Source organism: Pantherophis guttatus, chromosome 4 (genome assembly GCF_059756535.1).
Source record: "Pantherophis guttatus breed Tessera chromosome 4, ASM5975653v1, whole genome shotgun sequence".
Lineage (NCBI taxonomy): Eukaryota > Metazoa > Chordata > Lepidosauria > Squamata > Colubridae > Pantherophis > Pantherophis guttatus.
This window is the reverse complement of record NC_142066.1, coordinates 60,564,243-60,580,764: the sequence shown is the minus strand read 5'-3', so window position 1 is coordinate 60,580,764 and position 16,522 is coordinate 60,564,243. Positions and strand designations below refer to the sequence as shown.

Genomic DNA, 16,522 nt, shown 5'->3' with positions numbered 1-16,522 from the left:
GTTGCAATCTCTCATTATTCAATTATTCCATGTTTTCTCTTATTGTTACTTTTATTTTATTACGTATACACTAACCTTCCCCCTTCTCTTTTTTCTATCACTTACTCTAGCTTTTAATCATGTCACCTTTTACTAAAAAACATTTTCTTTCTATCCTACCTAACTTCTAGTCATGTTACCTACTAAAAGGTGACCTTCACACTTTCTGCCGCGAACTAAAGACATGGCTGTTTAAATCGCCCAGCCTGGACTGATGGGGTTGATTATTTTAATGAGTTTTAACATACGTTTAATTTGTATTTTAATATGTTTTTATCTGGTTTGATTTTAATTGTTGTGAGCCGCCCTGAGATAGGGCGGCATACAAATCAAATTAAAGAAATGAAAGAAAGAAAGAAAAGAGAAGAAAGAGAGAGAAAAGCAAAAACAAATCAGAACAACTACAGAAAAGAGAATCATCTATCCGTCGTCTCTTGTCCATTTCAATACTTTAATTGCTATGCTTTTTTTAACTTGCCTCCCAAATTCCTCTCTTAGATCTTTATCTCTGTCAGAATCTGCTTGTTGGCTATTCAATCTAGTTATTTCTCTCATCTCTACCCTCTTCTACTGTCTAGTTCCCCAAATTTCTGCCCAGGCCCGTCTCTCTTTCAAACATATCTTCCAACTCTAAATACATTTTCCCCCTGGTTTAATTCATCAATCACAGATATTTCCATTGTTATCTCCTCTTTGTCTTCTTCCTTCATTTCTTCTGCTGACTCCTCCCTTTTCTGGGCATCTTATACTTTGCTCATCATCCCTCATATTGTGTTTTCCATTTTTGCCATGATCTCCTTAAATCCTTTCTCCATGGTGCCTTTTGTGTTTTGAAAGAGTAATGCTATCTGCTTCAAAATTTTGCCCATTTCTGCCTTATAAAGTATCTTATTTTATTTTTTAAAAATTCAACTTTTGTCCAACAATCCAAGAACTATTTATTCAGTCCTTAAGTTACCCTTCAAGGGGTGCACTAGTTCCAGTTCTTTATATCCCATGGATAAACAGTCAGTTCCATTTAATAATCTCAAAAGTTATCCAAAGCCTCTTTGCATCTCCTTTATAGCTTCAATCTTCTAGCATAATATTCAGGGGTCCCTTTAGTAGAAAAGAAACTTCCTTATTTTCATAGTTGAGTCTCCAGTAGTCATAGGGTAGTTAAAAGTAATCCAATAGATATTTTCACAGTCCTTCATGTAAGTATTCCGAAGCTTGTAATTTTTCCTTTCGTCAGCAGGTGGCACTCTCAAATTTCAATATTGCCACTAATCAAGTGTTCTTTTAGTTACAGAACAATTATAAAAGCAGAATAGGTTTTGTAAATAAATGATTCCAGCATTTTAAAATGTCTTCCCAATTTAAGAGTCCCAATTTTCTGTATATTTCAAAAAATATTTTTCTTTCCTATGCCCTTCACTGGTAGTTTCACAGAATGCTCAAATACCGCTTTAACAGATAATTCTAAGCAAATAGTTCTAAATTGTTCCTCGGGGTTGAATTTAAAGCAAAAGAAAATCCTCTCCCCAGTTCCAGTCACTGTTTACTTACTTTGCTCCAGTACCAGTCTTAGATGTTCATTGGTTATAGACAGATGTTAGAGAGGGAACTGAAAATATTTTTTCAAATAAATAAAAAAGAAGATACTTCGATACAAAACTTGTGGGACACCACAAAAGCCTATATAAGGGAGTTGACCATTGCATATAATTCTAAGAAAAATAAAGAAAAGAGAGAGCAACTGGAAAGCTTGCGGGAAGAATTTTAAAAAATTGAATATGAAGTACAAAAGGACCCACAAAATAAAAAGATAAAGGAAAAATGGAACATTACGAAACATAAGATTAATTTGATAACACAAAAAGAAATAGCACAGAAAATTAGGAGGCCATGACTTGCAAGCAGGGTGGCATGCATTCCTGTGGGATGAGAAATATAAAACGCATAAATATTTTCAAACACACTCGATCAGGAATGCATTACTACAGATTTGGAAAAGAACAAAACAAAAACACTACACTAGAATTCCAGTGTAGTTACCACCCACAGAAGCATTGATGTACCCAAATTTACTGGAGAAAAATAAGATAATTAGATACAAGGAATTGGTAAATGACCAGGGAGATTTGAAAACTAAACAGGAACTGGAACAAGATATTGGTAGGGTGACAGATTGGTGGACATTCACACAAATTCAATCTAAATTTGTAAGAGATAAAAAGATATATACGAAAGGAACCACAAGAATTGGACAAAATCATTCATGGAACAGAAATAAAATTAATTGGCAAGATATACAAATATCTACTGAGGTATAAAATGGAAGAAGAGGTAGTTAAGGATACCATGATTAGATGGGCGAAAAATTTTGGCTACAGTATAGAATTGGGGAAATGGGAAAAATTATGGGAAATAAACATTAAATTGACTCTATTAACGGCATTCAAGGAAAACCAGTTAAAAATGTTCTACAGATGGCATTTTACACCAGTACGGCTTGCTAAAATGTTTCCTAACAACTCTCAAAATTGTTGGAAATGTAAAAAAGTCCCTGGAACATATTACTATCTCTGGTGGGCATGTCCTAAGGCGAAGAAATATTGGGCTAAAATTAGAAGGTGGATAGAAGAGATAATTGGTTACGATGTGGACTTGAAACCAGAGACGTTTTTACTAGGGATATTGAACAGAAACTACAATAAAGAAATTAGATATTTGATTTTGCATATAATTATAGTGGAAAGGATAGTCTATGCACAGTCCTGGAAAAATGAAAAGGTACCAACAGAGGAAGAAATAATTAAGAAAATCCTGGACTGTGCGGAGATGTGTAAATTAATGAAAGAAAGAAAAGAAAAGAAAGATACAGAATATTATCAAGTATGGACTAAGTGGTACGAATGGCTGGAGATTAGGGAAAGTAAAAGTGAATAAATGTGACAAATGTGTAAAATACTCTAAATGAATAAAACTAGAAATAAAGGGACAACAAAAGTAAAGATAAAGTATGAGAAAAATGGAGAATGTAGAAAGAGGAAAGTAAGAGGAATGAAACTGATACGTAAAAAGAAACACATATTGTGTGTTTGTGTTTTGTATGTTGTGTTGTGGTTGTAAAATTAATAATAGTAAAAAAAAGATGTTCATTGGTTGTCCCAGCTTTGTGGCAGCTATCTTTAGCTGCCTCTTCTTTTTGCCATGGCTGAGAGGGAAAAGAAACCCTGGGTCAGACAGGAGAGCTGTGATTCTCCTCGACCTCACAGGGTGCCCCTCTTTGTTTCACCACCCCTACAGGGCGGCTTCAGCTCCTCTCGGAGCCCACGAACAGGGAGAAGTCAGCACAGTGAACACGGAGACCTGTTCACTGTGTCTGAAAGCGCCACAATGTCAAATGGAAGTGTCCATTTACTTTTCTTTGGGAAGCCGGCATGGAAGATCACAAGTGGTGATCATGTATGACTTTGGGATTCTGCAACCAAAGTGAGCTGGTTGGCAAACACCCAAATTGCAGTCATGTTAAGGGATGCTGGAACTTTGTAAGTATCTCTTGTTCAGTGCTATCATAACTTCAAACGGTTGCTGAACAAGTGGTTGTAAGCAAGAACTACCTGTACATAAATTCTAAAAATGTGCTGTTACTGGCACTGAGTTTTTATTATATCATTGCGGCGCCATATTGACACTATACAAGAATAACCACTTGTCAGGATTCAAACAGTGGTGTCTCTATCATTCAGTTCTATTTTAAAGGCTGGAGGGTGTTTTTTTTAAATTAATGAAATGGTACAGTGACCTAGAGGTGGAGCTCTTGCTTCACAATCAGGAGGCTGTGAGTTCAATCCGAGGTAAAAGCAGATATTTCTCTTTCTGGGCATGATGAGAATATATCTGCTGAATTTAGTTCCGCATTGGCGACAGAAGGGGATCCGACCAGTAAACACTCAGCTCCATTCAGTCGCCCAGACTCCACCCTGTAAGGGATTATGGGGTCATTAAAAAAGGATGATGTTTCTTTTAATGAATCTTGACCTTTGAATGCTAAATGTATGTGCATATTGTATGGAATATATAAAAATCGTTTCATGAGTTCCATAGAGCACTTCTTGAACTGTTCTTTTAACTTTTCACTTCTATGTCATATTCTGCTATACATAATATCTGCTGCATTCCTTCCGTCTTTCACTTGTTCTTCTGTCTTGAATTGCAATCATCCTGTGTTCAATTTTAATGCAAATTAAAATATGTGGTGGGTAAGCAGAAGGAATAAATTCTTCTGTGTATCTTTTAATTTGTGATTCCTACAGGCCCAAGCTAAGCAACGAGCTGGAAGAGCTGGAAGAACAGGCCCTGGCAAGTGCTACCGACTCTACACAGAGCGGGCCTACCGTGATGAGATGCTGACCACCAATGTGCCTGAGATTCAGAGAACTAATCTGGCAAGCACCGTATTATCTCTTAAGGTGAGCATTGGCACCTATATGACTTTCAGGCTTTTGTTCAGCATCTTCAAAAAAAAAAAAAAAAGCCTTGCCCAGCTGTCTTTATAAAGAAGGAAATTGGGGGATTTCACACAAATTAATGTATAAAATTGAGAGTAATGTTTTGGGGAGCAGGCCTAGGAAATACCTTTTGTCAGTTGCCAGATGTGTGAACAATGCTTGTTATCTTTTCTTCCCCTCTGATACACTCAAGGCTATGGGTATCAATGATTTGCTGTCTTTCGATTTTATGGATGCCCCTCCAATGGAGACTCTGATCACTGCAATGGAGCAACTGTATACTCTGGGAGCTTTGGATGATGAAGGGCTGCTCACTCGACTGGGGCGCAGGGTAGGATCAGCATTGTTCAGATTCTCTTTAGTGTGCGGTTGAGCAAAAGAAAGTAATATCCAAGGTAATACAGCCTTCGGGAAAGTGGTTTGCACAGGATGCCTGTTTCTGCACTGCACTGCACTGGTGTCAACTATTCGTGAAGTCCATCACCAGTTATAGATGGAAACCTATTGGAACATTTATAGATGGAAACAGTTAAAATATTTTTTTGCTATACTCCTAAGCAGGTGGACCTATTGTTGGATCTCACACAGTGGTTTGATGCAGGGATTGGAAGGAATCTTTAGCAACAGCAACAGCAGATGATGATAATACCTTATTCTGGGCTGGTGTTTTTCTTTTACGGATCTATTGGGTCTATGTGTATTTTTCACATAGATTTGCAAGTTAAACCTTACTTGGGGATATTTCAACCAAATTATGTTTTTCTCCTTCCTGGCAGATGGCGGAGTTCCCACTGGAGCCTATGCTATGCAAGATGCTCATTATGTCAGTGCATCTAGGTTGCAGTGAGGAAATGCTCACCATTGTCTCAATGCTGTCTGTGCAAAATGTTTTCTATCGACCAAAGGTAAATTGGGGAGCATTGGAATGAAAAAGATTGTATCTTACATAGCAGCCGTGCTCTGCTCGCAGCTCGACTAGGGCATGGGAGAAGAATGGCTGATCTGATAAAGTGCAGATTTGATGTTGGAATGGGAAACTTGATTTCCTGCCTTATCCTTATCACACAACAGCTTCTTGATTTTAGAAGATGTTATTTAAGTCGGTCTTTAAATTTTCAAGCATTATTTGATTACCCTTCTCACTTATTTTTTAATAAATAAGTTATATGTCAATTCTGTTAGGTTTGTAAAATTTAATGTAATGCAGATGAGGAAAGAGCACTAATTCCAATAACGTATCTTCCAATAGCACAAAGAAGTGTAATTCTGAAGTGTTCAATTTTAGTTTTAAGAATTTAGTTTCCTAAGTCAAATAAAGTAATGTAAAAGGATGGTTGACATGTTGATATAAAAGTTTGCATGTTCTGCAGATAAGCTCTTTAATAAAAACTTAACTTCCTGTTTTCTTTGTAGATTTATTTATTTATTGGTTCGATAAATTAAGATCTGCGTACACAGAACCCTTGATATTGCCAGTTATTTAATATTTTTTAATTTATTTTGTAATCAATATAAATAATCATGTATATTTCAATAATTTGCTTGAAGGTTCACATTATTTTAAAATTCTCTTTTATCCCTTTTTTGCACTTGACTAGTTTCAATATACTTAGTAACATTGCATCACAAAATATATTTACCACTCTAGAAAAATGCATATTTTTATACCTGAAAGGAATAAATCAAATAAGGCTAATTTTGTTTCATATATGTAGGACAAGCAAGCTCTTGCTGACCAGAAGAAAGCTAAGTTCCACCAAACTGAAGGAGATCATCTCACACTTTTGGCTGTTTACAACTCCTGGAAGAACAATAAGTTCTCCAATCCCTGGTGCTATGAAAATTTTATCCAAGCCCGTTCACTACGTCGTGCCCAGGATATTCGTAAGCAGATGCTGGGAATAATGGATAGGTGAGTTAATGAAATAGGAGGGGAAATTGTTTTTCAGCCCAAAAAACAGGCTATGGGAAACTATATTTGGCAACATATGGGTTTGAGTATAATTAGTGTTATATTTGAAGATTACCTTCTGGGAGGAGGCTTTGTGGTATCCGAAGCAGAACATCTAGATTGTGTGTGTGTGTGTGTGTGTGTGTACATGTGTGTGTAGATGTGCAGGTATATTTATGTATGTATATAGCATGGGTATGTGTGTTGGTTTGTGTTTGGATAGATACATACTTTCTCCCTTGCGCTGCTAAGAGAGTCCATTGAATGGGCTTATACTCTTGTCATTGGCCAAAGACTGAATTAAAATTTGCTTATTATTATTATTATTATTATTATTATTATTATTATTATTATTATTATTTATTGAATTTGTATACCGTCCTACTCCAGAAGGACTCAGGGCAGTGAACAGCCAAAAGATAAAATACATATAATACAAATGTTAAAAAAACATTAAAATACAATTAAATAATTTGGCCCAGAAAACAAAATTTAAAATACCCCAAATTTATAAGACAAATTTAAAATTTAAAAACAGTTTAAAAGAGAAGTTAGGCCAGGCCGGCCTGCTGGAATAGGAATGTTTTGAGGGCACGGCGGAAAGCGCGTAGATCCGGGATCCTCCGTATCTCCGGGGGGAGCTCGTTCCAGATGGCGGGTGCCCCCACAGAGAAGGCTCTTCCCCTGGGGGCCTCCAGTTGACACTGTTTGACCGACGGCACCCTAAGAAGCCCTCTCTATGGGAGCGTACTGGTCGGTGAAAGGCTACTGGTGGCAGAAGGCGGTCTCATAGATACCCCGGTCCTAGGCCATGGAGCGCTCTAAAGGTGGTAACCAAAACCTTGAAGCGTACCCGGAAGACCACCAGGAGCCAGTGCAGCTCGCGCAGGACGGGGGTCACATGGGAGTGCCACGTCACCACCCGCGTGGCCACATTCTGGACCAGCCGGAGGGGTGCTCCTCAAGGGGAGCCCCATGTAGAGAGCATTGCAGTAGTCCAGGCAGGAAGTGATGAGGCATGAGTGACCGTATTTAACGAGTCCCGATCCAGAAAGGGACGCAACTGGCGAATCAGGCGAACCTGATAAAATGCCCTCCCAGCCCCAGCCGTCAAATGCTCTTCTAAAGACAGCTGTGAGTCCAGGAGGACACCCAAGTTACAAGCCCTCTCCGTGGGGGCCAATAACTCGCCCCCAATAGTCAGTGATGGCACCAACTGACTATATCGGGATGTTGGAAACCACAGCCACTCGGTCTTGGATGGGTTGAGCCTGAGTCTGTTTCTCCCCATCCAGATCCATACAGCCTCCAGGCACCGGGACATCACTTCAAGGGCATCATTGGGGTGGTCCGGGGTGGAGATGTACAGCTGAGTGTCATCAGCGTACTGGTGGTACTTCACCTCGAATATGCCTCCCTTTCCGGTCTGGCTCCAGTTCATTAACTCAGTCAGGCCTGACTGCAGTTTTTTTCCTTGGCTCCTTCAATGGACTGTCTCTTTTGAACGATTATAATTCAATCCTAGCTGTTATCGGTCTCCCCTTGCACTCTTGCTGCTTTGTGCTCACCGGGAGGCCGTGGCGACGCTTCCCGACTTTGAAGGTTGCCTCCTTTTAATAAGTTATCTTATTACCTTATCTGAAAAGATTTTGAAAAAATAAAAACTAGATGTAGAATATAACAAGAAATTGACAGAAATTGATTGATTGATTGATTGATTGATTGAATTAGTTTGCAAAATCACTCACTAATGTGTGATTTAGGACAGCATAGACAAATAAAATCACACATAATATCTGGAACTATTAACACACCTTACTAGAGACAAATTCATCCAACTGAAAAACACCAGCAGGACCCTAATCTCCCAACTCAATGCCTGGAGTAATACCCAATTACAGGCCAGGTTTGCCTGGAATAATGTGAATCTTCTCTATAACAAAATATGCAATCCCAGGATTTGGTCATGCTACACCTGTTGTTTGATTAATTGCCACCAAGTTGGTGTTGACTTTTACTGACCATGTAAATTTTGTCTGGAATGTCCTCCTCTAATCTAGCCTTTAGTGTCTCACAAAAGTGCATTCAATTGCTGTTGTAATTGAGTTAATCTACCTTGGTGCAGGTCATCCTATCTTTATTTCCACTTTTTCTGGTATTATGTACTTTTCAAAGTAGCTTCATATAGTGTCCAAAATATAACAGTTTAAGCTGATCATTTTTGTTTGATTGATGATAGTCTTAAAAGTCTTCTCCAATATCCAAGTTGAAAAGCATCTTCAAAGATCAATGTTTATATCCATGATGTATCAGAGAAAATCATTGCCTGCACAATTCTAATCTTTCTAAGGATAGATACATCATGGTATCATGAGATCAATTAACCTCTTTTTTAAAATTAATATTCCTTTTATCAGTGTATATAGTAAAGTCACTGAAACAATGGATAGTTTCAGTCTTTTGAGACTGAGTAGTAAAAGAAGCAGTGGTACATCACATGTTTGAATTCTAATTGATTAGGAATGTGCTCACAGTAGGAGGCAATATTTAACAGTCCTTTTCTGTAAAATATTACAATTATAAAAACAGTAGAGCTAAAATAATCCATTGCTGAAAATAATATTTAGAAATTGGGTATGGACATCTAAAGCAGTTTTTCTTTTGGAAAAAGTCTATTTTAATTAGAAAATTAAAACAGGATGCACCAGAGGATCTCACTATTGAACACATTGGTCCTAAAGCCTTTCATCACCCCTTGACTTTAACAGGCACAAGTTAGATGTGGTCTCTTGTGGAAAAGCAACAGTACGAGTCCAGAAAGCCATTTGCAGTGGTTTCTTCCGGAATGCAGCCAAAAAGGACCCACAAGAGGGCTACCGGACCTTGATTGATCAGCAAGTGGTCTATATCCATCCCTCAAGTGCCCTCTTCAACCGCCAGCCTGAATGGTAAGGGCATGGATTGAAATCAGAATTATGTCTATTTGAATATGCTGAATTTCCTATAAGTAGGTAAATAGAAATTACACTTTATTTATTTTGTATAGCATACCTTTGTCAGGAAGATCCATATTTTTACAGAATAGTCTTGACAGCTTAATTACTTAATTGGTTTATTCGGTTAGTGCCTGCGCACTTATCTGTAATACTCCGTGAACTAGCTTGCACTATTTGGCTAGCAGTGTTCAGGTTGATGACATCTTCTGGGGCTTCTTCTGCCAATCTCACCCTGTGTCTTGGCAGGTCCAGCACTGACTGTCATTCTCTTAATGCAGCTAGTCTTTCCCACCAGAATGGTACCCATTTATCTACTTGCAATAAGCTTTCAAACTGCTGGGTGTATAGGGCAGAAGCTAGAGGCAAGTGACAGGAGCTCATCCCGTCCCACAATGCTACCAGGGCTTGCTTGCTTGCTTGCTTGCTTGCTTGCTTGCTTGCTTGCTTGCTTGCTTGCTTGCTTGCTTGCTTATTTATTTATTTATTTATTTATTTATTTATTTATTTATTTATTTATTTATTTATTATATTTCTATACCGCCTTTCTCCCGTAGGACTCAAGGCGGTGTACAGTCAAGAAAAATATAGACACACAAACATCATAAAATTGCTAATTAAAATTATTACTTAGTTTGGTCAATTAAATAAAACCCAGAATTAGATCGCATTTAAAAAATCATTCACATGTTCATATGTTTAGCCCCGCCTGTTGGAACATCAGGGTCTTGAGGGCACGGCGGAAAGCATGGAGATCAGGGATATTCCGTATCTCCGGGGGCAGTTCATTCCAAAGGGTTGGAGCCCTCACAGAGAAGGCCCTCCCACTGGGAGTCGCCAGTCGACATAATTTGACTGACGGTACCCTGAGTAGTCCCTCCCTGTGAGAACGAACTGGTCGGTGGGAGGCTATTGGTGGCAAAAGATGGTCTCGTAGGTACCCAGGTCCTAAGCCATGGAGCGCTTTAAAGGTGACAAATAACACCTTGAATCGCACCCGGAAGACCACCGGGAGCCAGTGCAGCTCGCGTAGGAGAGGTGTTACATGGGCGAAACGAGCTGCGCCCATAATCACCCGCGCGGCTATGTTCTGGATCAGTTGAAGCATCCGGGTGCTTTTCAAGGGGAGCCCCATGTAGAGAGCATTACAGTAGTCCATACGGGAGGTAACTAGGGCATGAGTGACCGTGCGCAAGGCGTCCCGATCCAGAAAGGGACGCAACTGGCGGATCAGGCGAACCTGATAAAAGGCACCCCTGGCCACGGCCGTCAAATGATCTTCTAAAGATAGCCGTGAATCCAGGAGGACACCCAAGTTGCGGGCCCTCTCTGTGGGGAGCAAGATCTCATCCCCTATTGTCAGTGATGGTACCAGCTGACTATACCGGGACGCCGGAAGCCACAGCCACTCGGTCTTGGAGGGGTTGAGTCTGAGCTTGTTTCTCCCCATCCAGATCCGCACGGCCTCCAGGCAACGGGACATCACAGCAAGGGCTGTGATTGGGGTGGTCTGGGGTGGAGATGTATAGCTGTGTGTCATCAGCATACTGATGAACACTCACCCCGAAACCACGGATGATCTCGCCTAGCGGTTTTACATAAATGTTGAACAGAAGGGGTGAGAGGACTGATCCTTGCGGCACCCCACAAATAAGGTGCCTCGAGGTCGACCTCTGCCCCCCTGCCAACACAAACTGTGAACGGTCAGAGAGGAAGGAGGAGAACCACCGAAGCACGGTGCCCCCTATTCCTAACCCCCGTGCATTCCATCAACCGAGGACTCAGGGAAGGGGTGGGGGAGTGGCAGCAATCATTAGAGAGTCTTTGCCCGATGGAGGCCACTGTTCCTCAGATAGCCGGATGTGAGTCCCTCCTTGTGAAGTGGGGTCGGGGGATTCAGATGGGCCTACTGATTGCGTACCTGGCTCCCTGCCACGTAACAGCGGTCCTGCCTGAGCTGCTTGACATTATAGCCGGGGTGGCGGTGGAAACCCCCAGACTTATTGTTATGGGGGATTTTAACCTGCCATCCGCTGGTGAGATGTCGGAGACGGCTTGAACCGCTAGAATGCTGACCATTTCTGGTTAGCAGATTCTGTGTCCTTAAGTTGCTGCACCACAGTGCTTCCTTCACAGTTGTACTGTGAAACAACTATATTGCTAGAAATTTGGAAACAAAAAATATTGCTATGAACTTAAGGAATTTGTATGCATCGAAATAATAGTATTTTGTATTTACAAATGTGTGGAGATCCTCTTAAATAGGTCTAAATGCTCCTAGAACCGTGATGGCGAACCTATGGCACGCGTGCCACAGGTGGCACGTGGAGCCATATTGGTGGGCACCTGAGCGTTGCCCTAGCTCAGCTCTAACACGCATGTGCGCGCTGGCCAGCTGATTTTTGGGCCTTCTGGGCCCAACGGAAGTCAGCAAACGGGCTGTTTCCGGCTTCCGGAGGGCCTCCAGGGAGGTGGGGAAGGCTGTTTTTGCCCTCCCCAGGCTCCTAGAAAGCCTCTGGAGCCTGGGAAGGGCAAAAAACGGGTCTACCGGGCTCACCGTGCCATCACATGCCAAAAGCAGGGGAGCATGGGGGGGTCACGCACGCATGCGTTGGGGGGGCAGGGCACATAGAATTATGGTGTGGGCAGGGACGTGCGTGAACATCCCGCACTCCCCCAGCCTTTGGCAAAAAGGTTAGCCATCACCGCCCTAAAACATCATAATCTAGAGGATTTATTGAATTTGCATCATTTCTTCTATCACGATAATAAAGTATACCACCTTACCCTCTATTATGGTATGATACAATTCTGCTTTGGTGTGCTACAACTGAAAGTTAGTGAAATCCTACAGAATAGATACATAGCCAACTGTCTTATGTGACATATTGTAATGGAGAGATTCGGCTATACAGATTCCACAACAGCTTTTAGATTATAAATCAGATTCAAGATTTTGGTTTCAGTATATAAAGCTTTAAATAACAGTCAGAGACCAGAAACATGATGGCTGTTGTCACCATTACAGGTAGACCTCAATTTACGATCGCAATTGAGCCAGAAATTACTGTTGTTAAGTTCTGCTGTCATTAAGCAGATCACCATCTTCAATTTTATTATCTTTTTTGCAGCAGTTATTAATACCACATGGATTAAGAGAAATCATTATACCCAATTTTTTGTCAAATTGGAAGTTAAAGCCAATTTCCAGCAAAAAAATAATAATCATAAATTTCAGTCACATGACAACTGGACACTCCAAATGGTAGCAAATGCAGGTTGGTTGCCAAATGCCCAAAATGCGATCACACGACTGTGAGGCAGGAGGTAGCTTTCAGAACTTTGAAACAAGATTGTTGGTAGCTCTGGGGAAATCCATCATAACTTCAAACAGTCACTTAAGGGACTGTTTGTAAATTGAGGACTACTTATATAGTCATGGACAATATTTCAGATCATTATAGAAGATCCTACTATGTATGCCTAGAACTGTGAATTACAATTTTGTGGTTTCTTGTTTGTGAGCTTTCTTTGTAATAGTGCCTTTGCTTTAAAATGTTCTGCTCACTGCTCACCTTTATATATTTTAAGGCATTTTTTATAGAAAATTTATCTAAAATTTAAAATTTATTTAAAAGTCTAGAGCTGTAATTCTTAAATTGGGAGTAATTACTCCCAGGAAGGTAATTTGATTATATCCTGGGGGTAGTGAAGCTATTTGTAATTGCTTGTTTGTGAGTCAAGGATCCAGTTTGGGACTGTTGCTGCAAAAACGCTTGGGTTAAAAAAAAACATTTTGTCCATCTATTTTATGGGACTAATGATATTATTTGAGACTTGGAACAGGAGTAATTAAGTCAAGCAATTTAAGAACCTCTAGCCTAATTTCTAACATCTAAAATAAGATTTTAATGTCTGTAGTTAAAAGAGCTGAGCCAAATCTGGAGCTATGCCTTGATGTGAATGATGATCTTCTTCCTTTCTTTAAAAAATAAGTTCTGCCACTTTTGAATTGTTCTTTATTCAGCCTTGGTCCGCTATACTCAAGTGGAAGCTAACTAAACTGCTGTTATATAGTTTTAAATATAAAACATCTACACTCCTTTTTAAATTAATTGATCCTGAGTATTGTTATGTGTGCCCTTTAAGAAGGACAGTCCGCCTATATATAATGTATTTGAAGGGCAGAAGAGTTCTGTTTGAAAAGAAAATGACATTCTTATCTTTTTTGTTTTATTATTAGGGTGGTGTACCATGAGCTTGTGCTCACAACCAAGGAGTATATGAGAGAGGTTACCACCATAGATCCCCGCTGGCTTGTGGAGTTTGCTCCAGCCTTTTTCAAGGTTTCTGATCCCACAAAGCTAAGCAAGCAAAAGAAGCAGCAGCGCCTGGAGCCACTTTACAATCGCTATGAAGAGCCCAATGCCTGGAGGATATCACGGGCATTCAGGCGTCGATGAACCTCATCCTTGTGTGGCAAAAACTGTTCAATATCTCTATAGCACACACTCTGATTTAAGGCATATTTGGCCATGTATTGTCATTTTTCTTAAGTCTCAAAGCAAGCGATAAAGCAGAGAAATGTGGCACTTAAAAGGCACTACCTTCATCTAATTGATACCATTGTCAATTTCAGAGATGTCACTTATTGTTAGACAGACTTTTTCCTTCTATTTCTACACTGTCCATGGATCAAAAGTTACCAAACATCTTGGTTAATAAATTAATATTTCAGTATTAATTTGTGGACTTCTCATATTGGAACCTGGTTAGCGTTGGCTCTGATTATAGTAGAAATGAGAAGAATGCCCATTTCTACATATAAGAAACCCATTTTTCAGAGGCGATAACACTGACTACCTTTTTTTAAAACCTAAGCAGGCCATTTAGAGGGTGGAGGATTGTTGGTATAACATGCACTAAGCTAAAAATGTTAATTGGCATCATTATTGCATTAAAGCAATATTCCTGTATTTTATCAATTATTTTTCCAAGCAGTTTTTTTGTCTAATTTTAGATAAAAAATACTGTTTCCCCGAAAATAAGACATCCCCTGATAATAAACCCAATCAGGCTTTTGAGCGCATGCGTTCAAATAAGCCTCCACCCAAAAATAAGCCCTCCCTGAAAATATTTAAACGCAGAGCTGGAAATCAGGTAAAATGGCAAGAGGAGCCCCATCTTGCTCCATGCGCCCGAAAATAATAAGACCTCCCCGAAAATAAGGCCAGGCGCTTATTTCGGGGTTCAAAAAAATATAAGACGGTCTTATTTTTGGGGAAACACGGTAATAGTGCTTGGCTACTCTTCTATCTTTTCTGCAGTTATTTGAAGATACTTTCTGTCTTCATGATGTCAGGGAGAGCCCTAATTTGCAGAACTTTTCCATTGCCCATTTCTTGAACTTAAAGATTTTAAATGTATATTAAAAAAGGACCAGCTTCATTCATATGTCCATAAGGAAGTGATGGTTCATGCAGCCATGAATTGTACAGCTCCTTTGATTCCATTTACATTATAGGTTTGCAATCTATTTACAATAAAAAAAATTGAGTTAAATTGATAGCTGTGGAAGGGATTATTTTTTCCCCCCACATCTGGGGCTGTGAGAAGATGAATGATCACTGTCCTGTTTTTTCAACTTTTATTTTTTTAAAAAATAAAATAATAATTATAGGGGCATTTTGCTTGTTGAAGATTTTGTATTCTTGGTTATTTCACTTCCTGGCAAAAAGTGGCAGGAAATTCTACTATTGTTCTGCGGTTTCTGATGTTCGGGATTGTAGAGACACAAAAAGTATCAAACAGGACCTTATGTGCTTGAAGCAAGCAACTTGTCTCCTATTCTATATGAAAAGCTTTCATTATTAACTTCAATTTTATACAATGAGAAACTGCCAAAAATAAATCCTCTTTTTATAGTATCTTCAAATGACATGTATTTTTCTGAGGTCTTGAGGAAAAGAAAAGAGAAAGTGATATCCAATGATTTTATTTGGCTCAATTTGTCTGTCACTGCAAGGAGCTAGCATATGTTCAGCTAGAGGCAGCTTGAAATTCCTAGCTATTGTGCCAAACAGTGAAAACATCTGGTTTAAATTAATTTATAAGAATAAATTGGTACGAGTTGGAAAGTTGGAGGAGAAATAATCTTCTTACAGAAGATTTAGAAATATTCTAAATGTTTAGAAAAACAAAAAGAGCTGGCCTTGGAATCTATGGAGAGAGGAAGAGTGAAACTCTGGAAGGAGTGCAGAAAAAGAGCAATAAAGATGATTAGGGGTCTGGAGCAGTAGTGGGTTTCAATTTAGTTTGCTACAGGTTTGCTTGGTGCATGCATGCGTATGCACACGACACTTCTCATGTGCAGAAGCAACTGGGCAGGTGGGCGGAGCCTCCCGCCGCCGCCACTACTGCTTCACCCGATCCGGGGTGAACTGGTAGCAACCCACCACTGGTCTGGAGGCTAAAGCATATAAAGAATGGTTGCAGGAATTGGGTATGTCTGGTCTAGGGTATGTCTAAGGGATTTGATAGTAGAGTTCTAATATTTGAGGGTATATCACAAAGAAGGGAGGGTGTCAATCTATTTTCCAAAACTCCAGGACAAGAAGCAATGGATGGAAAGTAATCAAGAAGAGAGTCAACCTGAAACTAAGGGAAAAAATCCTGACAGTGAAAACAATTAACCAATGGAATGGCTTGCATTCAGAATTTGTGAATACTCCATCACTGGAATATTTAAGAAGAGATTGGACAGAGATTGTCTGAAATGGTATAAGGTCTCTTGCTTGACCAAGTAGTTGGACTAGAAGACTTCCAGGACGCTTCTGGCTCTGTTCTCTTATAAACTGACATACCACAAAGTAATTATGGGATTGCAATGGGAAAGGGCAGAAGCTGTGTTTGTTTATTTATTTATTTTTTTATTTTATTTTATTTTATTTGTATACTTAATTTAATTTATATAAGCTGCGTTAGGACAGGTCTCAGATTACAAAGGCTTTGGTACATGCTATGTTGCACAAAATGATAATTCA

At 39.6% G+C, this 16,522-nt stretch overlaps 1 protein-coding gene across 1 annotated transcript in view; it reads left to right on the top strand.

Moving 5' to 3' along the window:
• The window catches only part of DHX8 (DEAH-box helicase 8), a 42,335-nt gene extending 28,116 nt beyond the window's left edge, over positions 1 to 14,219 (top strand). Inside the window, exons 19-24 of the mRNA XM_034416177.3 lie at positions 4,341 to 4,496; positions 4,729 to 4,866; positions 5,312 to 5,440; positions 6,251 to 6,447; positions 9,255 to 9,434; positions 13,723 to 14,219. Coding sequence (XP_034272068.1) covers positions 4,341 to 4,496; positions 4,729 to 4,866; positions 5,312 to 5,440; positions 6,251 to 6,447; positions 9,255 to 9,434; positions 13,723 to 13,942 — 1,020 coding nt within the window. The 3' untranslated portion in view covers positions 13,943 to 14,219. The remainder of the gene's footprint in view (positions 1 to 4,340; positions 4,497 to 4,728; positions 4,867 to 5,311; positions 5,441 to 6,250; positions 6,448 to 9,254; positions 9,435 to 13,722) is intronic.
• Positions 14,220 to 16,522: the final 2,303 nt, after the last annotated feature.